Here is a 25904-nt window from a genome sequence, read left to right as displayed (position 1 = left end):
TTAAAATGTTTGCTAGATTTTTTTTTTATTATAGCAAGGCTTCTTGGCAATACATATTGTACCATTGGTAAGCCTGTTAATGTCCCTTTTAAATGGAACCACCTTTTGTAAGGAACGTACATTCGTGGGATGAGCAGCAGAGCTGAATATGTGGGTTGCATCCATGAAAAACTTTGCCAAATTTTCTCTTGCCAATGCCGAACAGCTTTCATTGTTGCAGGTACAGATCAGGCCTGGTCTTCACTTTTAAGCCGTACACACCTCTGCAAAAAATATCTGCATGTCTAAAACAGCATCTGACCACTAATGGTCATAAAACCAATCGGATATAAACTAGTCACATCAGTGATCATATCAGATTTTATAAAGTTCACAGTTACACTGATGAGACATCTTTTAACCTTTACCTTTCTTAGGTAAAAATCCCACTGCGTGTGATGCTTGCTGCTTTCTGATTGGCTGCCTGTGCTCTGATCGGCATAATGAGGTATCTCAGTGGCTTGACTTTGATCCCTGCAGTTGCCACAGAGTGATGGATTCTTTGACATCTTCTTTGTGTCATGGCCGTTCATCAGCTGCCTCTGTGGGCAGCGAGGAGAGCATCAGAGCAGCTGCTGGGGCTCCGCGGCGGTCAGTCCGTGATGTCGAGCAGGGCGTGAGATTCACTCTGTGGTGTCGTTTGCTAAATGTGGTCATTTGTAAGAGAAGGCATGAAGTGAAGAGTGTGGCAGCTGGTTAGTCTTGAGATGTTACAGGTCTCCATAATGGATATAATGGATACGACATCACATGACCACAATTACAATCTACAACTTCAAGGACCAAATGAGTCCGCAATAAATATATTGAGGAAAAAAATAAAAATGCTAAATTGAGATGGCCATGTTCTTAATCATAATATTAATCTTACATTTCTGTATTCCTTAGACATTTAGTGTGCACCAATCGGTGTAACTACAACATTGAATGTTCTGTAAAACAATTATGTCAAGGTCTGGGATGTACAGAGGTTGGACAATAAAACTGAAACACATGGTTTTAGACCACAATAATTTATTGTCCCAATGGACAGTTCTGGTGGAAACAGGAGAGTTGAGGTGCATGTTGAATTCTGTCGTGATTTGAGCAGCTGTGATTTTATGTGTTTGGATACAATCCGGGTTAGCACCCGAACATCCCTTTCAGACAGCTTCCACTTACAGCGTCCACAGTTAATCCTGTTGGATGTGCTTCGTTCTTCTTGGTGGTATGCTGACATTACCCTGGATACTGTGGCTCTTGATACATCACAAAGACTTGCTGTCTTGGTCACAGATGCAAGAGCAAGACGTGCACCAACAATTTGTCCTCTGGTATATCACCCATAATGTTGTGTGCATTGCAATACTTTGAGCAAAACTGTGCTCTTACCCTGCTAATTGAACCTTCACACTCTGCACTTACTGGTGCAATGTGCAATTAATAAAAATTGGACACCAGGCTGCTGCAATTTAACCATGAAACCTCCCACATTAAAACGACAGGTGTTTCAGTTTTATTGTCCAACCCCTGTATGTTTTGACAATAACTGAGAATCAGTTCCAATAGTAGTATAGATACACTGGATTCAGAAGACTTGAGGAACTTTAAAATTGCCAAACTAACTGTTATAGATCAGATGACTGGGACAGAACATCTAAAAAAAAAAAACAAGGCTTGTGGCGCGTGCAAGGTCAGCTGTGGAAAGTAACTACCAAAGGTGAGAAAAAGTCACCAAGTTGTAAGACTGTCTAAAGTTTTGACATTCATTTCTTGAACTTCGACCTAAAGTCCCAGTCAGGTCCCCATATACAAACCAAAAACGCCAGTCAAGAAGCTGAGTAATATAACATCAAACTGATACTCTTATTTTAAAGTTATATATGAAACTAGATCAGTTATGTGGTTGAAAACTATAGCGTCTAATATTTTGAAGACCAAAAGTAATAATTCATAACCAAAAAAATTCAATTTGGAATGAGAGGACTGTTATTGATATCAGGTTTGTAAACAGAATATTTAATATTGAGTAGAGAGTTTAATTTTCCGTTTTGCATTCTACCTTCATTAGAAATGTATTTTAGCTTTCAGTTTTTTTCATTTACGTTCTTTCAGTTTTGCTTTCAAAGTTTTGACCCTGTTTTACGGGTGAGTGGGTCAGTCATTCATTGGCAGCTGGAAATAAAAACCGTGCTCATTAAGTTAATTCAACTCGCTCACGTCAGCAAAAGCCCGCGACTTATGGCTCATGGAAAATGACAAACTGTCACAGTGCGGGGGTTGTATTTTACAAAAATAAACATAAGGGTTGCTTTTTAGACCAGTTAAAAAAAAGCAGCTCTTATGTTTTTATTGTTAGTGGTTCACCGATAAACACCACAGTTCTTATGAGCCTGATAGGAACCAGAGTTTTTTCGGTGGAAAAGCGCTGCATTAGGGTGCTATAGCTGCCTGACTCAGTGTTAACTTCTGTATTAACTTAATTTGCTTAATTTGTCTGTGTTTAATTCAGTGTGTTATTTAAACTCAAATACTTTAAGTTAATAACACTTGCCCTATATTCAAGTTCCATTGATGTAAACTGTTGAACATTTGAAAACAGTCAGGTAATTAGGTTGAGCTGCATTCTGTGCGCATTCAACTTCAAAGGTACATACTATTTCTGTTTGTCTATGGGAAGCTCTGGCTATCAACTGACAGGAGTTGTAGAGGTAGCACTCACTCACTCACTCACACATGTTTAGCAAGACTGTCCACAAGAGGCCACTGCTGGTGGTTGATTGGATTTTCGCTCTTTGCAATCAGTGAAACTGTATGTCCTTGTTCAACCTTGGATGATGACTCTGTTTGCTGTATTTTATAGCAGTATATTGCTTTACTCCTACTATGTGCACTTCAGGCTGCGGTCCCATTTGTACACAATGCCTGTTTGTGGCAATATGTGAAAGTATGACCACACCCTTCCCTCCTTTCTCTGACTTGATGACATACGGCTCGGCTCGTGTGGGACTCCAGGCTGTGTAAGACTTATGGAAAGTGGTATTAAATATTAAAATCAGTGCAGCCCAGTCAGCTTTGGTTTTCTCCTTCATTTAGTTGAGTGAAAGTCTTACCCTCCCTTCCTCGGTCACAGTGTGGCCTGTCATCTTTCCTGGAGTGCTACATCCAGGCTCATTACTCCTCTACAGGAGGGGTCACTTCACAGACCCCCTTCTAACAGTGCTCATCAACTTCAGAGCCATCAACCTGTTAAAAAGCAAACAACTCATTATTCAAGTGAGAAATTGCTTTCTAAATGTAACTGTGCGAGGGCCACCGAAGTCCCCTCCGTCGCTTCGTTCTTGCCGCCGGCGCTAATACCTACAGAAGCGAGCGAATCCTAGCATGAGATGGAGAAGAATGATGCACCCGAGTCCTGCTGTATTAAAATGCACCTCCATCACTCTTTTCTCCAAAGGGTGGTCAGAAGCAACCCTTCCCCCCAAGAAGCAATCGCTCAGACATGATGGAGGCGTTTTTATAAAAGCAGAGAGTAGCACAAGGACAGGGCTTTGAGGGGGTGACTCGAGACAGGCCACATTAAAGGCCCGTTGCAAATATCGTCTAATCGCGGCAGCAGATCGGTTTAGGATGGTGACCTTAGTGCTGAGATTTATGAGTGCTGAACGGTCAGAGGAGAAGGAACATGACTTATCAGTGTCCACACACTGCTCTGCTCCTGACCTGGTGGCTGGGGTTCTGCTCTGCCTACTACTACAGCTACTTCTACCCCCAAGATTAATGGAGCAGGTGCCCGAGAGCTTTGTTGTGCTGGCCATGGGAAAGGCCATGGGGCAATTTTATAAGAGCTGCTGAATTGCATTTGTATGTACAGTAGAGTCTACTGTCAGCTAAGGGTATAATGATAATCAGCTCTGATGACGATGCAGTATGAAGTTGAAACGAAGGTAAAACCTTTCAAACACAAATTAAGTTCTCTTTCGAACCTTTCTGCATATTTCAGGCTTAGGCCAATTTACACGGCCAATTACCCAATCCACTCATTGAGACTTCCCTTATCACCAGGAGGGTGAAGACCAGCACATGCCTCCTCCGATACATGTGAAGTCAGCCACCGCCTCTTTTTAAACTGCTGCTCATGCAGCATTGCCAAATAGCATCACAGCATCGCACTCGGAGGAAAGCGCAGCGACTAGGTTCCTATACGTCAGCTTACAGCAAGTACAGACGCCTTGTGCCGATCAACAACATCAACAACACCATGCCCGATAGAGTTAAATTGCATAATAAATTGAGAGGACACAGCAAGATGAGAGGAGAATATTAAATATTAAAACAGAGCTTTAAAACAGAACCTTGCTTCTTGGCTCCCTCTGTAATTTGTGATTTGACACACCACTAAAGAACACACATTTCTGCACTAGCTGAGCGATACCAAACTTTCACTAAAAGAAGAAGAATCACATGGTCTGACAATTTTACATAAATATGACTCACAGTTTACAGCATTACGCAGATCTTCTTGTTCTGTCCACTTTACCAAAGTTACATTGTGCAGTCATAGTGAACGTCAGTGAAGCACCACCTCAGTGATATTGAAGCTGCTCTTTTGTTAACCACGGAGCCTTAGACACGACAAAATAACCACACTGTAAGCCAGATTAAGTTGGATTTACCTAACAAATTTGAGCAAATACTTTGCCTCAAAAAAGTTAAGTAATGGGTAATGAAAACTTAAGGAATCAACTAAAGGGGAAGTTGATTTTTTTTTTTTTTTTTTTATACTGTAAGACCGGATATGTTTAGTTTACTTAACCTCTTTAAGGCAACCGTTTTGCTAATTTTTTTTTTGTTTTTAAGAAATGAGGAATGAAAACTTGAGTAAATTTAAACATCAAGTTATTGCAACCAAAAGGGAAATTTATTTAACTGTTTTAGGTTTGTTATACTTTGGCCAAGACTTCTACTTACTATATTGGGTTCCAATTACATGAATAAATCAATAAATATGTTGATTTCTTCTTACTTTTCTTTTGAATTCCATTTAACTTAAATATGTATTTGATAAATATTCACACTGTAAGCCTGAAAAGGTGAATTTAGAGGCCAGACAGTTAATCATGATATATGACCTACAAGTTTACCAAAGGTACCCCTGGGGGGAATGACTACACACTGATGGTGAGTGTCAGAAACTGGAGGACGCACCCAAAATGCAAATTGTTTGTCCCAACAAACTCAACTCAATTATTATAAGTTGACTCAACTCAAAGGTCTCTGTTTGAATGTATATGTGCCCACAAATGTTCACCTAATATATAGCTGAGTAATGTTAATGTTAAAATACCCAATTTTACAAAGAATTCATTTGTTTGAGTTTAAACTAATTGTGGGTTTACAGTGCAGAATCTTTTCCACATCTTTTTTCAACTTTAGTTTAGTGGTAATATTTAAGAGGTTTCCTTTCTTGCAATAATAATAAATTAAACGTTGAAGATGCAGCAGCAAGTGGACACAGCGAGATGTTCTAATTTGATGGAAGGGAATTGAATGTTGTTACTAGCTGCATGCCTCATGTTTAATGTGCATAAAAGTCATTACATTTCCCGATGGAGAATCTGTTTCAATTTTACAACCCACATCAGCCCAAAACCACACCCTAAACCAGACCACGGACCATAGACTGCTCCAGGGAGCAGCAAGACATCCATCCCAGCCAGACAAAGTTCTTCAAACATTAAAGAAGTTTTAGTTGTTTGATTTTTATCTTCCATATTGAAGCCATATTATATTCTAAATCAACACTCATTTCAAAAAGAGTCTAGACTCTTGCATCAAAGTAACTGCTTTCATTGAAGTCTTGTTTTTTATCTGCATTATTCAGACTGCTCTGTGTGATGCACTGTCATTAATATATTCATCTCCATTAATTACACATGATTGATTCAATTAAACATAATTACACATGATTTATTCAACGTAACAATGTGCAAATACCAAGTTTCTCAGTCAGAGCGCATATAAATAAGTCAATCAGTGTGGAAGACTCGATGTGCAGCTGATTTGGTGAAGCTCTGTAGGTCCTGCATTAACTCTGCCCCTTGCAGAGAGAGACTTGCGTAAGTGTCTGAAAATACATATATATTTTTCTGCATCACAGTACGCAACTTTCTACAGTTTCTGCAGAGTCGGTTTGAAATTAAAACACGCTGTAAGTGTTGATCTGATGCCGTAGTTGTCAAACTATGATTGAGAGACTTGAGACTTTTTTTTTTGTTTTTGAACTTTTTCCAGGAGCACTTTGTTCACTGTAAGATTATTGATGTTACTTAAATCATTTGGTTCTTTGTTAAGTAATATTTACTGAAAAGTAAGTTAATTACACATATCTAAATCTAGTCATAATTAATTTCGGTTAAATTAAATGCTTTACACAAGAACTCTACCCTAAATTTTATGATAAGGTTTAGCTCTATGATCTTCATTTGCATATATATGTGGTAGCAAAAAATAAGATCAGACACGGCACTGCTGGAGTTTTTAAAACATCTCAGTGTGCTCAATATCACTGCTGGACTGGGCAGCATCTTGTGGGAAGTGTTTTGTGACCACTGATACAGGACTAAAGTCTGTACTATATCTGATACTGTGTGCAGAAAAAAAGGGAGATTTAGAGCTTGATTGATGAACATTTTTGGGCAAATATCTTAAGCAAGTTGTCCCTTGACCAGACCATATTGGAAGCAAGTTTTGCTTTTTTCTCCATTACACCATCCAGTTCCATTGGCATAAAAACAGCTCCAGAGCATAATGCTTCCACCACCATGCTTAACAGTTGTTATATCTCATAACTCTAAGCCTCTAGCTCTAAGCCTCACTCCGGATTTTTTTTGCAACAAATTGCAGGAATGAAGGCACAGTATATTTACCATTATGAAATATGAAATTGAGTTGAAAAGACAAAACATGATCAATCTGATGTCATTAAATATCTTGGGTTCAAACTGTCTCATGTAAAACTGCATTTATTTTTGCTGATTTATCTCATAAGTGATTGTAAACTTCTGATCAGAACTGTACTCTTGAAGTGGGTTTGACCTCATAATGACATTCTGACACTTGTTCTGTTCTTGGCAGCAATTTGATTGATCCCTGTGTGACTGACTGGCACCTCGCAACTCTCTTTCACTGTCGCACACTCGGTTTCTCTCTCTTTCTCTCTCTCTCTCTCTCTCTTTCCACCCACCTACCAGGGATCTTATGCTTCTTCACCTCAGTGAAAAATTGACTTTTTGAGCATAACCCCTATGCTTCCATTAACACTGCACAACAGGTGGTTTGTGAACTGGTACTGTGATGTTACAGGTTGCCTTGCAGGGCTGCAGAAGACTGCTGCACCATGCAAATGAACCCCCAAATCAATCACTGAATGTTTTATGATGTGCTGTATGAATATCTGGACCAAGTACCGATGTGTTAAAAAGGAATTCATGTCCTTTTATAAAGGTCTCAAATAATACACGCTTACCTTTACATAATGTCAAGTGTTAGACTGTCAGAAGAGTTTAAGAGTTCACTCAAGTTCCCTTCAAAAATGCATCTTGAAATATTGGAAATGTGTTTTAAAATCATATCACTGTTTGAAACTATTGCAAAATATATTGTTTTTAAATTATTGTTCCCACTTTAGAATATGTGTCTTTAATAACTGTGTAGTTACACATTAACAATCCATATAATACCAGTGCAACTGCTGGTGAAGTACACATTGTTGCAGATGTATTACAATAGTTGTACAGGCTATACAATTGCACAGGTAATTGTAATAAGTGAAAAATGTTTTCGAACACTAAAAATCATTAGCAATCATTTAGATTGCAGTATGGGAAGATGAAAAAAAAAATTGTGCAATGTCTAACTGACTGTTATACATGTTATATATTGTATTTATATAACCTTTACAGTTGTAATTAATCTGTACCAATATGTACTTTAACATTTTTGTTTTTAAGTCTTTCTAAGAAAGAAGGTTTTGAAATGACAAAGCCACTGATAAGCAAGCAAAAAAAATCTCTAGAAGTGCTAGTGCGAAATTCCTGTAAACAAACATGGCATAAATTCAGCACCGCCAAAAGAAAAATCACCACTCTCAGGAGCGTGCACTATGTTGCTATGTAAGTAACACTGAGACAACCATGACTTTTAGCGCATATTTCTAAGTATATTAAAGCAAATTATCTCTTCTTTTATCAAGAAGAGAGGGTGCTCTTCATGGCGGGGTGCTGAATTCTGCACAACACTTGCAAGTCCACTGACAGTGTTGTGCCAGTTCACAGCTTTTCTGAACTAGTTCAAGTTCAGTTCATACATGCTTAAAGTGAAGAGTTCACGTTCAAAGTTCACAATTTTAATTCTGAATTACTTTTTTCAAATAAATACTTTTTTGCAAAAGTATTTAAATACTTTTTTTCACACTACAAGCTAGAAATCACTATATGTTCTGCTCATTGTAGACATTTGCTCATGACACTGCAATTGTGGGTTTCATACCAGGTGATGAAAATGTTCATAAGGAGAATCGGTGTCTGTCTCCGTGCCATCACTTCCACTAGCCATTTTTTTTTTTATTTCAGCGCTTTCTCTCACTACCGTCATTGGTCTCTTTCTCTCTCTCTCTCTCTCTCTCTCTCTGTATCTCTCTCTCTCTCTGTATCCCTCTGTATCTCTCTCTCTCTCGCCCTCGCCGCTCTCGTCGTTGGTCTCAATCTCTCTCTCTCTCTCTCTCTCTCTCACCCTCGCGTTCCGGTCGTTCATTTACAGGGATGTCTGCTGTTCATGACACGTAATGTGAACTAATTCACGTTCAAGTTCTTTATAAAAAAATGTGTTGCGTTCAGTTCAACGTTCACGTTCAGTTCAACGTTCTTTTGAACTCGTTCACGCACAACACTGCCCACTGAGCAGTGAGTGACTATGTAAGTGTGCTCGGGCACGGACTGTTTAAACACAGTGTGAGTGCAGGCCAGCGGGGGAGTGGGGAGGGGGCAGAACCGTGCTCCAGCACAATTCAACCAAACCGTGCCTAGTCTAACTGTAATCACTGCCTCTTTTAAGGCTTTAAATAAGTGCATTGCTCACAATAAGACAATATTCTGTTGACTGCTGGGTCAAAAGTAAATGGTGCCCAATGTTATCTCATCTTGTATAAGAGCCTCCATTCAACTGTATTGTTTTCCCCAAATAAACTTATCCTTTCATTTTAATATTGTAATCACATATTTCATCATTACATTCACACATACAACGTTTCATTTGACTCCAACAACTCATTTGATAATGAGTGATAATGAGTGTATTTATATTACAGTTTGTATGTTCATTTTACAACGTTTTGTAAGACAGAGCAATTCTGTAAGGGTGTGAATGCAGCTAGATGGCATTATATAAGGTAAGGGTAAAATAAATATAGCTACAATATAGATTTTATCCATACTGTGCAGCCCTACTTACCACTCATCAGTGCTTGGCTGCTATAGGCCCCCGAGCATTCCGAAGGTGACTCCTGACATTATTTAGGGCAGCTTTGCTTTGAAGGACATCTGACGAGTTTGTCTCTGCAGGTAAGTAGAAGTGATTTACACAGTAGACCCTGACAGCTGGAACAGTGCTGAGAAGCGCTGTCACCTTGTCAGGGGTGAAGAGTCCTCGGGGACTGATCATTTCTGTAAACAGAGTGAAAACTGTTTGTTTCCAGACGTGTCAGCAGCACTGCCGGTATGTGAAACAGAGTAAAGCGGATTTTCTGAGTTTCACCTCAAAGCTGAAATCAACTCCAATTAACTTCTGCTCGCTCTGCTGTTTACAGACGTCTGTTGGTGCAGAGCTGAATATTAATGACGTCACGTAAAATAAAATCCTCTCACATTTCTGAGTTATAATTATTCAACTTTGCTGTGAGGAATCTGGTCCTGCAGAAAAAAGAGACTCAGTAGCCTGATGATTACATATGAAATGAAGATGAGTGTTATCAGCCGAGTTTTACCACACTGTTGTATCTGTGACCTCCAGCTGATTGCCTAATTGATTCTCTACACTGTACAGAGAGAGATTAGCTACAGTATGCTAAGTATAGTCATCTTATGTATGAAGCTACAAATCGGACTAATTCCAAACCTGATGGCTCCTTCTTAACTTTCCTCTGAAAGTTAAATATGCAAGAAGGAGAACTAAAGGTCAGCTAAATGTGCAAGCTTGGTTTGATGAGTATGTTTAAGTACAGTACATTCAATATTCATGGAACTTCTGTGAACAGAAAGCTTTCTGTCATTGATTAATTGACTGGTTGTGTCACTGAAGACTTTGAGAAATCGTTTTTCTTTTCACCAAACTAATTGCTTTATTTGTTCATCTAATATTATTTCCGGTGAGTCCCAAAAACAATCTGTATTAATATTCTTTAAAATATCCCAATAACTCAATTCCGTTCATTTAAATCACAGCATAATTATGCAGCAAATCATACCTACTTAAGACATCATCTTCAATATTATGTTAAGGATACATTGACTTGTAAAAGGGAGAATGTCCCCTTTGTCATAACATTGCAACTGCATTGCGGAGTCATATTTGTGTAAAATCTTGCTATTTTAAGCTACAGTTGTCCATAAGCTGAAGGTCAAAGTGTGATTTGTATTTACAACAGTGAAGGGAATTAAATTACACCAATCAAGAAACTACCAATTCTCATAAAATGCTTCTTTAACATGCAAAACCTCCTTATCTTGAACCTGCTGTAAATATCTACGTAACCCCAACTCTGTGTTTGCTAATAATGTTATCATTTCAAAGATTATCCAAAGGGCAAGCTTTGACCAAATATTTTACCATAATTAGTGCAATTTTCTCTATTTTGTGCACTGATTGCAGTGACTAAGATCAGTGTAGAACATAATTCCTTCTCATTCAGATCAGTTCAATTCACTATAAAAAAATATATATTATTTCTACCTTGAGCCTAATAATTTCAGGTAGGCTCTGGGTCCACTGCAACTCTGAGCAATAAAAAGATATTATCACATGAAGATGATCAGAGTCAACAAATAAAAAATGACAAGATCAAACAGGGCAAAAAGGACAATGGTAAGGTTGGCAATACTTTGCAAATTCACATATAAAAACAACAAGTAAAAACAAACAAGAAAATATTTTTGGTATAAATAATAAAAAGCTGTTTTCAGTATCAATACTGGAAAAGAAAAAGATGGACGTTTTTTGTCCATCAGTACAGCCCATTCAGTCATGCTGTTGCAGCAGCAGAGAGGTTTGAAGAGGTTTACTGCAATGCCAGAGACACAGAGTGAATAAGCTCTTACTGAACACTCCACCAAAACCCTGCCCACACTCTCGACATGATGCCCAGCTGCTGACCTGGATCCAGTATTCTGTCTTTTATAATAGAAAAACACACATTAATAATGAATATGTATGGAAATAATGTCTGCAGGATTTGTTTACCTAAATATAGTAAATCATCTACTATATAATCATCATCTTATATTATATACCGTTAATTGGTGGCTTTTTATTATAAATGTTGATGTTTGAAATATGAAAATAGGTTTTCAGTCTTCATTTTCAGATGAAGATGGGTCAGTTTCCTACATTCGGATCTCTTAAATGAGAGAAAACCGTAAATGTTTCTTTTTAAAAGAGGGGCTTTCGAGTCACATGGAAATGATCACCTTGCTTTAATCAACATTACTCACATTCTGATCTTTCTGAATCTTGTTTTTCTAAATTAAAAAATTGTCAATTTCTTTTCTTCTGGGAACAGATCCATATTTCACTGAGGCACATATTGCAGCAGTTTGGTTGATATGTGCTCTATGTGCACAGTGAACCTATGAAGATTGCAGTAATACTGTAAGTCAAAGAGAAAAGGAGTCACTTCTCCTGACCCTGTCTTTTAGCTTTTGATCCTTTATGGAAGTAAAACAGTGTCACCAGATTTTGACATTCAAAAGCACTTGAATTTCTAGCACTGAATTATTTTACATTAAATTATTGCATGTGATTTTTTTTTGCCTCCGAATTAAATTTAATTAAGGTAGATATTCAGATAGGCCATATTAACCTAACTAAGTAAATAACTTTAAAGAGCTTCAGATACTAACGCTGGATAAATGTCACCTGATGTGATTGGCTGCATGTTGGTTTGATTAAAGACTGAATCGGTTGCTCTTCCTGGGTGCCCCCAGATGTTTACACTGAATTTTGAACATTATATTTTAGCCATGATTTTTGACAGGTCGAATTTTATCAACCTGAATTTATTTTAATTTAATTTTTAAAATTTTAATTTTTGCTTTAGCATTTTTTTTTACATTACATAAAACAAGTGAAAAATATATATAAAAAATACAGAGGCAAACAAATCACATGCAGCAATTCAATGTTAAAAAAATTAAAATTTCAAAATCTGGTGAAACCTGGTGTTTTACTTCCATAATCCGTCCCAGCCAACATGCAGGTGGGCATGAGTTCTAAGTAAGTTTGTATATTCCAATTAATGTGAAAAATCATCCTGAGCTTGGCTGATGTATGGCAATAGCTGTTCAAAATTAAGGCTAAAAGTGTTTTTTACTCTGCAACCAAAGTGTTGGCACAAATGGCTCAAGCCGATTGCCATGTTATACTCAGCAACCAGTGTTGGCACAAGTGGCTTGGGCTGATTCCCATATTATACTGGTCACAATCGGGCTTCACCATTACAAATGTTGCCCCAAAGTTCATCCCAGAATCTCATATCTAAAACTTCCTGTAATCTCCCAATAACTTTGGTTAAACATATTACATGAATGTTGAAGTTTTACATCATGACAATAACATCTTGCATTACTGAGGCAAAATGTGATTATATGCATTTCGTAATCTGATTATAAAATGATTTCTAAAGCTATCTTATTATCCCAATCTTCAACTAACAGAGAACGTTATAACAACGTATTGAACAAGTTCCAGGAAGGTTAGCCTGTACCGTTACAGAAATAATGTACCAGGAATGTTCTATTAGAACATTTTTAGATAACATTCCCATCTATAGGAATGCTAAAATTTTGAAAATGATGCAAGAAGTAACATTCCCAAAACTAAAAGATTGAACTTTCTAGGAATGTTAATTGTAACATAAAAAAAAAACATTCTACTAACCAAAATGTGGTAGCTGGGTAGTCATGTTAATAGCGTCCTCTGTTTTTTTTAGATCACAGTGAGATCAAAAAATCCAATTAAGAAATTGAATTAAAAGAGCTAATTATTGGCTGATTGCAAAGCAACCAATTATTATTGACCTACTTATTGTTCCATTCAGATTACCCAAATTCATATACTGTAAATGCAATGTAAACACACTCATCATTCAAATAATTACAGACCTGACTGTATTCCCACTCAATTCTTAACAGATTAGTCTTAAACACTTATGCTCACATTTTAAGGAGCGTTTTTCAGCCTGGATTGTTTGGAGATGCCTTCTCCTCTGTTTTCAGCCAGTGTGTGTGGAGGTGCCCCTCAGGACTGTATGATTAATTAGTTTAGAGAATAACTGGTTTCAGAGGTACAGAGGCTTTGAGTTTGTTTCACTGGTACAAGGTTTCATAGAGAACTTGCCTCAGGTCTTCCACGCACAGAAGAAGCAGCTGCTAGGAGGTCCAAGCTTCAGTCCCGATCTGGCATTTTTCTTTTGTAAGTGTGAAACTAAAGCAATCTTAAGGTTTCTTATTGCACCTTATTCCACACATTACACTCCTGTTCCTATGGAGATTTCTCTAAAGAGCACCAGCAGAGGAACAGTGGCAAGAAAAAGCAACTCCCTGAAACCCCTGACGCAATAAATGCAGTTTGTATCCAGTACAGGCCTATGGAACTTGGCGTAAGAACAGTAGATCAGTATCTAAAGACAAATAACCCAGTAGTCGCAGTTTGGCCAACATCATTCTCTCAGCTGTTCATTTGCGCAGCTTCAAGGTCCGAGGTGAAGGGCACGCCGCTCCGATTTAGCTGATGTGAGAGGCAATCTTAAAACTTTAATTCAGTTCATTCACACTTCACTGCTCAGATGGAATCATTTAACAGCTTTCCCTACGAATAGAGAGATCACTGCAGTGCTCTACAGTGAGGAAACAGGACAGAAAGATATTTTAACAAGACTTTATTGTCACAATCTTGCTACAAGACTTACTGACCCTACTGCATACAAATGCATACAGAAACTACGACCACAAATCTGAAACAGTTTCTTCTATTTACTGTATTTTTCGCACTATAAGGCACACAGGATTATAAGACGCACTACCACACTCTCGTCTATTTTCTGGTCTATTTTCATACATAAGGCGCACTCGATTATAAGGCACGCTATGTGACACTAGTGAAGAATAGGGGTGTCACCATGTTTTCCTTCTATTTCAGCAGGTCTCACCGCTGGGTGGCACAACCTGTGAAGCCAAGCTAAGTTAAGTAACAAAAACTGTAATTCTTTAAAGGACAAAAATAAAAAGTCAAACGAGCGCTGGATGTTAATCTACACAGATTTCTCTCCTGAACACTGTTAATTTGGGTGGGTAAAGCACTTCTGTTTCCACATTTCCACTAAAGCTGGAGCATTAGCATTAGTGGCTATCTGCTCTACTGATGAACCCTGAGTGTTCCGGTAAGCCAGAGCGATATTAGCAAGCAGTTCGTACCATGTAGCTGGTTTTAACACAGTAAACACACATCTTATAGTCCGATAAATACTCACCACTGAACGGAGAAGGGGCTAGCGTTTATCGTGGTTAGCGGATAATGCTAATCTTGCTTTAGCAGTGCTAGCCAGAGTTTGCAGCAGGTTACAGGCCGATAAGATTCGCTTCTGAATGGCTAAACAGCTAGAAATTAGCGTGATTAGCGGCTAATGCTAATACTGCTGGAGAAACGTCACTGAAACTCCTGTGTAACTCTGCAGTTCAGCAAAGCAGTTTACTGCTCCTTATAACCTGACTGGTAAAATGTATACATAAGAAGCACCAAATTATAAGGCACACTGACATTTTTGGGAAAAAATTAAATATTATAAGTGCAGTTTATAGTGTAAAAAATACGGTACTTACTTTATGAACCCAAGGTATTTCATGTTTTCTCCGCTCAACTTCACTAAATGTATTAATACATGTCCATTCCTGCATTTCAGGCCTGCAATACATTAGAAAATTGTTGGGACAGTACATTTACTGTAAGCATTTACTGTACTTTTTCCTCAAACACATCTTAGTACAGAGGTGTTGTTATAAATTTTTTTAATTCTTTTTTTTTAAAGCCTTTTATATTAAAAACTAAAACATGCTCAGCTCGCATTATCATCACTGTTGTATAACATTTAACAGTACAGTATATAGACTCAAACCTGTAATTAAGTTAAATAGCATTATTTTGTGAATTAAGGTAAAAGGTGTTTTTTCTATTGAACATTATCGTTCTGAAGATAAAGTAAGGTTTGTTCTAGCAGTGATAATATTAACCGCTGCAATACCGGCCTCCAGATCCCCCAGCTTTATTCTGTTCATCTGACAGATGAACAGCTGACGTAATCTTGTAGTGATGGTCCAGGACCATTTTGAAATTGGAAAACAGAAGGATGGAAATGGAAGGAAAAGAGAAGAAGGGTATGTCTGGATCCTCAGGGGAGACTCTGAAGGTTATAGTTTATGTGCTTTGATTCCATTACCCTGGCTGCCATTCTGATGCCACTGTGAGTGAGCTTCAGGTACGTTTCATTTACTCACAGAGTATTCTCCCTTAATTCAGCATCGGACATAAATCCAAACCACTGAACAGGCAGCTGCGTGTTCCAGGTCATTCCCTGTCAGGCGTGCAGCATCTTAATGTTTTATTTCCACTGCCTCACCACTCACAGTCATCTTCATTTCTCTCTGACATTTCTCATTCTTCAGCTTCCATTCCTGCTTTCCTCTTTTTTTCTTTTTTTTTCAATATATATATATATATACTGTGTGTATACACATTTTCTTAAAGGTTTAAAGATGTGTTTTTAGTATGTTTTTTTAATTTAGCTTTTTCATAAAAATATCAAGCCATTTATATGTGTCCTAGATTTTCCTGTCCACCCTGTCATCTTGCGATAAACACTCATTTAGGAAATAACCTTTGAAACAAGTGACATCACAACATTAACACTGTTTCATTTTCAAGGGACAGAATACACTTAATAATAGTATTAATAATAATTAATAATATTATTTCACTTACTATTTCTGATATTGTCTTTTTATAATCCTAGATCAAGGGGTAAGGCTTAAACTGTCCACAATGCCATGGTAAAATATCACTGTAATTCAAAACAAAATAAGACTAATAAAAATGTATAATTGATACAGAACAAGGTCATCAACAACTCCAAATCAACATCAACCACATTTTCTTTAAATGCCAATTTTGGGTGGATAAATGCTTGACTGGAAATACAGGACCAGTCAAAATCATTCAATTCAATGTTTTTCTTTATCTCTTTACTTATTTGTTTTCTACATAATGCATTAATATTTAATGCATAAAAACAATTAATGGACACATACAGAATTACAGAGTAAACAAAAAAAGTGCTTGACCTCCAGAATCCCCTGACCTAAACTTGATCAACTAAGATTTGGGATGAGCTGGAGCTCAAAAAACTATTGTTCAGCACCTCCAGGAACTCCTTCAAGACGCTAAAAAAACTACTCTATGTGACGCTTCTTCATGGAGCCACTGAGAAAATCTAGCTAAATATGGCTTTTAGGAGGAAGTACAAAACATATTCTGTTTTTTTTCTTTACAAAATAATTCTGCATGTTATTCTGTATAGCTGTAATGTCTTAAAAATAAATGTACAATGCAAAAATCATAAAAAGAAAGAAAACACTTTGATTAAGAAGAGGTGTGTCCCAACTTTTGACTGGTACTGTGTAAAGTAAAGTAAAGTAATTTCGGTGTAGTGTAAAGATTTATAAATGTAGAAACGGGATATTCGCAGAATGAAAAGGGCCCCTGCAGGATTTGTGTGACACAATCACATCAACATAGAGCAAAATCTCAAAGTAATGTTTTTCCCATGAGATGCTGAACTTGTGAAATTCCTGCCACAACAATTTAAAGCCATTTTAAAAGCAAAAGACCACTCAGGGTTTAGCTTGTTGACACAAAAAGAAGGAAAGGCACCTTCATATTTTACATCCTTCTATTTCTCACAGCTAGCAGACAATTAAAGCCATGCTTCTAATAATAAGACCAATCTCTACTGGTCACACCAGTTTAGCTTGCAGCCACATTAGAAGTGACGGTCACTGACAGGCAAATTAGCTGCCCATTTAGAGGACACAGAGAACCAGACCACTTAGTGAGGGGCAGTAATTCCACCTTAATAATGATAAAACAATATTATTATTATTATTATTACATATATTATTGTTATTGTAAAGCATGTAATGGATCATAAGTATTGTATAACAGAAATTGTTTCATTGGGAGACTCCAAAAGTCTTGACACAGGAACTAGCATCGTGTCCCATTACTTTTGCCATGTCCCACTGGGATATGCATATGAAACTTCCTGCATCAAATACGGATTTGCTGTTGCATGGACGAAACTAGCCAGATCATGCCAGTCATGATCATTATCACCCACTGCGCTGTCCACTCTGGTTGGTAATGCCTATGGTGTATTCCTGGTGCACCTGTGACACTGTGAATTAAAGAATTTTAAAGGCCTGCACATCTTCCACAGAAAATGCAATGTCTCATTCAAATGGAACCCACTATCAAATCTTGCTTGAACCAGTGTCACCTTGCCATGAGCACATTGGCTTTCAGTGTTTAATCTTACTCACAAGGTAACACCCCAAAACCTACATACAGATTAGTTGTTTCCAAGCCTTCCACGGTGGTAACACCTCATGATCAATTTACCATTTCAAATTTGCTATCCCATGACTTTTGGAATGCCAATTATCTGATTAAAGTACCGGCTCCGTGACAATGTTTGTACCCCACAAAGCAATAACGTAGCATCCTTCCTAAGAGTCTACCTATCATCTAAGCAAAAGCTTCAGCCTCTACCTTTTCGGTTTGTATTGATTTATTTAAATGCAAGACAGGATGTGTTCTTTTTTTCTCTTCTTTTTCTTTATTATCCATTTTTAACCTTTTCTTATGTGTGTATATGTTTTGCAAAACCGAACTAAACTAAACTAAACTAAACTATCTTTCCATCTTCTGTTACTGTATGACTCAAATAAATACAAAAACTCTCATACACAAATAGAGGAGAGGTTTTAGAGTGTATTTTTGACAATGAAATATTATAAAGGCATGTGCACCCGCAGTCATAATTATACTACAATATTACACACAGTATTAAACATGGATTCAGTATTATACAGTGTAGTAACAGTACAGCCCTGTTTTACTGTTACTGAGGTTTATGTTGGTGTTGCAACAGATTGTACCCATTATATTTAATGTCTATTTAAGTGGATAAGGACATGCCTATTACATGTGTCTACAATATAGGCACGCTAATGAAGTCTAAGATATTTACTCTGAGATAGACATTCTCTCTCATTAAGAAGTCTGTGTAGGACACGAGCGCGCGTGGGCTGGAATAAAGAAGACATCTGGAGAATCCGTAGAATAAAATGTGTTTCATTTGAGTTACTTAAGCTGTAGCGTCTGGAGAGAACCACTCTGGCAATAAACAATTCATCAAAAAATATGAAGGCTTCTCAGTGTAAAAGCCTCAGCAAGTTTTATTCAGGGTCACATTCGTCGTGTCCTACACTCCAGAAAATAAACAATAAAGATGCCAAAAAGGGTTCTTTGGAACGGTGCCATAGAACAATGACATTTAGCTTCATAAAGAGCTTTTAAAATCAATTTTCTGAAGAACGAACCACTAGATATTGATCTTTTCTGCGTCTATTAGTTCTTGCTTAATACATATACAGACACTTAATGACCTTTAATACATAAATGGTTAGACTGTCGAGTGATTTATATAATTAATGTGTGCAGTTAAACAAGATTCATCACATTTGTCTTATTTGCTCAAATTTGATCCTAGTGAAAAAAAGTAAACACAACCTCTGCAACTTACTTTAGACGATAACATTTTCAAAATCTCGTTAAGTTTACTTACTTTCTTTCAGTGGTTCTCAAACTTTTTAGACCATGTACGACCAAATAACAGGAGCATAAGATGATGTGATAAACTATGGTGTCTGTATGACGTCCCCTTGAAACCTAGGTTTATTATTTAGTTATAAATCCAAATCAGAAACTATGGTATCGTGGAGTACCACAGGGTTCTATTGTAGGGCCTATGACACTGATGTTAATAATTGAAGCACTGTAGTTATGACAGTGAAAAACTGAATGGTGGACAAACATACCGAGTCTGGTTGATTTAACAATAAACACAAAAACATATAAAAAATGACAGATGAAAATGGCAAATATTTAAAGCAATTCAATTAATCAAAAACCTGCAACAAATGTTCAAAAGTTTGGACACTGATGCAGATATGCCCTGATTTATTTAGACTAATGATTGTACTGGGGGTTACACCACACATACTTTGAGTGGGCACAGCCCAGTCACTTTAGTCACTGTGATGACAGAGTTCATCTTCCTGCGCTAATTCTTCTTTCACTCTCTTCTCTGACTGACTCAAAATCTCAGTGACAAATAAAACATTTCTCTGACACATTAACGGTACCCAGGTTACTAACAGACTAATTTGCCTAACTAAAACTAATTTTCAGCACTAATTATTACAGTCTCTTCCTTTAACTGACATTTAGACCCCATTTACACCTCCCAGTCCAACCAAAACTCCTCCAGGTACAACCAAAACTCCTCCCAGTACAACCAAAACGTATCACAGCACAACAAAAAATCCTCCTTGTACAACCAAAACTCCTCCAGGTACAACCAAAACTCCTCCCAGTACAACCAAAACGTATCACAGCACAACAAAAAATCCTCCTTGTACAACCAAAACTCCTCCCAGTACAACCAAAACCCCTCCCAGTACAATCAAAACTTCTTCCAGCACAACAAAAAATCCTCTTATGACAACCAAAACTCCTCCCAGTATAACCCAAACTTCTCCCAGTACAACCAAAACTTCTCCCAGTACAACCAAAACCCCTCCCAGTACAACCAAAACTTCTCCCAGTCCAACCAAAACTTCTCCTAATACAATCAAAACTCCTCCCAGTACAACCAAAACTTCTCCAAACACAACAAAAAATCCTCTTATGACAACCAAAACTTCTCCAAGTACAACCAAAACTCCTCCCAGTACAACCAAAATTCCTCCCAACACAACAAAAAAAATCCTCTTATGACAATCAAAACTCCTCCCAGTACAACCAAAACTTTTCCTAATACAACCAAAACTCCTCCTAGTATAACCCAAACTTCTCCCAGTACAACCAAAACTACTCCAGGTACAACCAAAACTTTTCCTAATACAACAAAAACTCCTCCAGGTACAACCAAAACTCCTCCCAGTACAACCAAAACTTTTCCTAATACAACCAAACTCCTCCCAGTATAACCCAAACTTCTCCTAATACAACCAAAACTCCTCCCAGTACAATAAAAATCCTTCTATGGAGACCAAAACTTCTCAAAGTAAAACCAAAAGGTCCAGTGCAACCAAAGCTCTAGCAACAATTAATTTGGAATGAGTGAATTGTCCATATTCTATCCATCACAGAAATTGGATTTGACTACCAAATGCAAATGTATGTGAAATAAAATCTTATCAGAATACAAACCAGACTGTAGTCACCTAACTAATCTGATCCCAAACTTAAGCTAACTGCACTGTTTTGTAAATGTTATTAACAGTGATTTTCTGTTGCTTGACACATCTGGTATAGCTTATGATTTGTATGTGCAATTATTAAGAGCCCCAGCTAATTTCACATAGTCATGTGCCTTACAAAATAGTGTCTAATGATGCTCTGACTTCATTAACTCATTAGCTTTTAATTGACTCATTAAAACTGATTGGGCAAGTTTAGAAGTGTCATTAGGATCTGTCACCTTACAAAATTGTGCTTACCATATTACCAACAGCCATATGCATAAAAGGTGTCATAGAATGGAAAGCTGTTTTTATCTTGGTATAGTTAAATAAAAACAGGAAGTTCATTACAATAAAGTGAAATACTTGAACATTCCTTTAGAGAAAATCTGACAACCAAAACAAACCTTTACAATGAGCCGATTCAAAACCCCAAAACTGGTAAATAACTCATTATGTTTACACTTCCAACATTCACATACATTCTAGGCATGGAGAGACATTTTTTAAAACTGATTTTTTGGGGGGAAATTATGTGACAACATTAACAAAGAGTAACTAACTGTTGAAATTAGACACCAGATAGGGAAATACAAGTTAGAGGATAAAAATGAGCTGTTCTGTCATACTTATACTTATTATTTGACTGCTGTCTATTTTCTGCAGAGGTTGTTTACTTCCCTTCACAGAAATACAATATGACATTTGGCCAGAGGGTGTCCACAATTTTGCATACAACTGCATGTGAATGGACAAAATAAGTTATTTTGAACCTGAACCTGAAAACCGTGTTAATAATAACATAGATGCAGTAAATGCATTTTTTTCATTTTCATCAGTGAAACCCAGTGACGGAAAATGGTTAAAGGTCCTCAGCGATGTTGGCTTCTCGCTCTTGTCCATACAGGTTGTATTTGCACTTTTGTTACTTTATCCACAGGTCTCCTTTGAGTCCCACGAGCCCAGCACAGTATTTGAAAGGTGCATAAAAATGTCTGTTCACATGTAAGAAGTACATGACCTACTGATGCTTTAGACTAGCCACACTTGGTTCCCAAAAGTCCATGTCAATAGAATGGTCCGTCAAAGAACCATCCGCTGGAATAAGTCTCTGTGTGGCACTGTTCTTACACTCTCTGATCAAAAGGATTCTGTATACATTAGTTCTGAAAAGATGTTCTCTGACCCGTAACAATAGTGGAATCACTTTTGGTGTTATATACAATCATTTCTTTTGAAATGTCCATAAAAATATATACAAGAGGTATGTCATATATGAAGAATCCAAGAATCGAAGATCCATTGTGCATTAAAAGTGTTTTCACACCTGTAGTTCAATTCTGTGGTCTGAATCAGTTTAAGAGTCCATTAACTTGGTGCATTTTTCTACTTGGTTTGGTTTGGTTTCACACAGGCAAAACCACGAATGCAACAAAATGTGTCACATCAAACTATTTCACAACAAACTATATGATGATATTTTCTTTACTTATTGGTTCGAGCTGTTTGGGGCAGAACAAAGTAAATACAGGAAGAAGGTCCTTTGTTCTGGATTAGAATGTATTTCAGTGCAATTTAGCATGAAGCCGCAGCAGCAGAAAATGCATTTGTTAATAGCTGGACTAATTATCTGTGTATTAAATCAGGTTAAACTGCACCTGAACAGCTGTTTAGCTCAAAGAGCTACAAGAGTTAGTTACAAACTAACTGCTGTAGCCCGAACCCATCTCCTCCTGCGGGTCTCGGTATAGTTGTTTTGCTTTGCACCAGAGTGTTATTACTGCATTCACACCTGCTGAAACTAACCGTTCCAAGGAGTGAAAACACTCTAAGTTGACATAGTTCCAAACCATTCAACCCTTGAAAACCCCAAATTTATGGGGGGGATGGAAACATGTTTCCCTTTATGACCAGCCTACATCATCATGCCTGGCCTTTCTGCTAATCTGAGGGCCTCGTGCATGCTGGCTGCAGAGAGTTTGCGGTTGATGTTGCGGTATCGGCAGCAGATGATGTTCTGGTAGGTGGTCCTGAGGTCCCTGTTGAAGAAGGCGTATATAAAGGGGTTGATCAGGGAATTGGCATAACCCAGCCAAAGAAGGGTCCTTTCCACCCACAGGGGCACACAGCTGCACGTCACACCGCAGATGAAGGGACGTGCAGTGGACAGCAGGAAGAAAGGCAGCCAGCAGACACTGAAGGCCCCAACCACTATACCCAGTGTAGCCGCCGCCTTCTGCTCACGCTTGAAGATGGAGATGTTCCTGCGGTCGTTCCTCAGAAGACGCGAGAAGCTGCCGCAGTCCTCCGCGTCCCTCTGAAGCTTCAGCACAGCTGAAACACAGTCCACACGGTTGTCCTCGTCTTTGGGCATGATGGCGATGGCGTGCTTGGCAACGCTTACTTTGGCAGCCCTGTATATCCTGTAGTACATGAAGAGCATGACAGACATGGGGATGTAGAAGGCCACGGCTGTGGAGTAGACAGTGTAGCCCAGGTCCTGGCTGATCAAACACACGTTGTCGTCGTTGACGTTCTGAGCCCAGCCGAATAAAGGTGGCAGTGTGATGGAAGCCGACAGAAGCCATACGGACAGCACTATTTTAGCCATACACTTTCCGCTCTGTCGCACGGGATACGTCAGCGGCTTAGTTATGCCCAGATATCTGAAGAGGGATGGAAAGGAGAGTACAGTTGCATTGCATTTACATTAAAAAGTGTCATGACTTTCATGACATTTATTTTTATTATTAAGAACTTACACTGTAATCTGTCTAGTACAAAGTCCAAATAAAGAAATCGATAGATATTTTTAACCAGAAATAATTTTAATTTAAGACATCTAAACTGCAATTTGACAATTAAAAAGTTCAATCAAAGTGATCTACAATACTTTTTACCAGTAGATGTTGTAATTCCAAGTGCTGTAATTCTATTTATTAAAATGTTAATATAGATATGCTATTATTTGATAGTAAAAAGGTTATTGAATCATTATAGAAATTTACACTGCAATTCTGACTATTAAAATTTCAACCAGAGACCTAAAATGATTTTTTTTAGATTTTAAATTCCAGATATCCACAGTGTAATTTTGTAAAAAGTCAAATTACAATATGTACAATTATATCTACAAGTACATATTTTATTTTCAGAAATCTCTCTGTATATAGATGTATAGATTCTGACTGTTATAAAAGGTCTAATCAATGAGACATTTTTTACCAGTAGAAAAAAAATATTTCAGTTATTTATACTGTAATTGTAAGTAGTAAAAACACAACCAGACATCTATAATTATTTTTACACGTAAAAAATAAAACGCCAGACATCCATACTGAAAACTGACAATTATAAACTGATATTTACATTGATATTATGGCTAACAAAGCGTTTAACCAAATAATTTACAATACTTTAGTAATTTATCAAACAAATTTACCGTTACTTGTACTGTGAAATATTTAATATTTAATTCCAGTGATTCTCTGGAATTTGACTATTTAAAATATTTCAATAGTCAAATTACTTGCTAACAGTTAACATTCAAATTTTTTACAAACTGTTTTGTAAAATCATGCAGATGTATTATTTTTGAACAGTAAATAGTGTAAATCCAGTGACGTTACATGTCAGTAAATGAACTCTATAGTAATGTAATTTGTATGTGTCACTTCAGATTCAGGTTCAAGAAGACATAGCTGTAATCATATACAGATCAATTCTGTCTATTAAAATTAGCTACTGAAATATGAAAGTAATATTTCATATATAAAACTATTAATTTAAAAGTTATTTAGATGATAAATTAGATGACTTATTTGTGATGAAAGTGAAGAAGAGTTCTGGGTGATTCACCTGTCTATACTGATCACACACAGAGTCATGATAGAGGCTGTGCAGCACATCACATCCATGGCGATGAAGACGTTACAGAAAACTCGTCCAAAGATCCACTGTCCTCCTATCAGATCAGTGATGCTGACGAAGGGCATGACGGCCACGGCCACGGACAGGTCGGCCACGGCCAGGGACACGATCAGGTAGTTGGAGGGCTGCTTCAGCTTCTTCACGAAGCAGACGGAGATGACCACCAGCAGGTTCCCGCAGATGGTGAGGAAGGTGAGCATGGTGAGGACTCCTCCTATCAGCACCTTCTCAGCCCGGCCGTAGCTCAGGATCTGCTCCCCGCAGCCCGTCTCGTTCTCCAGCAAACCTGAGGCTGGAACCGTGGCTCTGTCCTGCACTTTCCCCACGCGCAGGTCCAGGATCTGGGAGGTCAGGCTGGACATGCCGTCTCTCATGCTGCTCTCATGCTTCTGCTGCTCCAATCCATCGGTTATACCGGCTGTCTCACGATGCAGGACTAACTTCTCGTGCTGGTCCCCACTGTGTGCTGTGAGCGAGTGTGTGTGAAAGTGCTGCCTCCACAGAGGGGCTTTATACCAGGAGTGATGTCACAGCCCCCCTCAGAGCATGGATCTGCTCATCATGTTCAGATGATGCTTGATAGTCCTACAACTTCAGCCCAACAGACTCTATCAATATTACCAGACTCAGTACTGTTAACACCACACTAAACAGACTAAGTGTGATGAATGTGTTATAAGATATAATTAACTAATATGTATGTATTATGTATGAGATTTTAAGGCTCATGGATTTGCACTTAATTTTGGAGCGGTTTACACTTTTTATCAATGATTCTACTGCCATCTCTCGGTCACATCACAACTAGCTGAAAAGCAACTTAAATTTTCCCCCAGAATGTAAAATGTATGTATTTATTTCGACATGTTAAATAATGAGGTTCAAAATTGGTAATTTTTAAGTATTTCTATTGGTCTGTTCAATCAAGAAATATTGGCACAGTGTAAAGGACAGTTTGTCTGTTCAAAATCTGTAGTAAACTAAAAATTAGACAAAATTTACACTTAGTTTCATTTATTTCTTGAGGAAAATGGAGAAATTATTCAA

The 25904-nt window shown here is 37.7% G+C and overlaps 1 protein-coding gene across 1 annotated transcript; it reads right to left on the bottom strand.

Annotated features, from left to right (window-relative positions):
* Positions 1–18401: 18401 nt before the first annotated feature.
* On the bottom strand, positions 18402–25875 carry LOC103021418 (5-hydroxytryptamine receptor 7). The gene is made up of 2 exons (XM_007251148.3): positions 24786–25875; positions 18402–23593 (listed from the first exon to the last, which is right to left on the bottom strand). The coding sequence occupies exons 1-2, from the start codon at positions 25229–25231 to the stop codon at positions 22843–22845; spliced, it is 1197 nt and encodes a 398-aa protein (XP_007251210.3). The 5' UTR covers positions 25232–25875; the 3' UTR covers positions 18402–22842.
* Positions 25876–25904: the final 29 nt, after the last annotated feature.

The sequence above is a fragment of the Astyanax mexicanus genome, chromosome 15, assembly GCF_023375975.1.
Source record: "Astyanax mexicanus isolate ESR-SI-001 chromosome 15, AstMex3_surface, whole genome shotgun sequence".
NCBI classification, from domain to species: domain Eukaryota; kingdom Metazoa; phylum Chordata; class Actinopteri; order Characiformes; family Acestrorhamphidae; genus Astyanax; species Astyanax mexicanus.
Note: the sequence above shows the minus strand (reverse complement) of the source record. Positions and strands in the feature narration are given on the sequence as shown.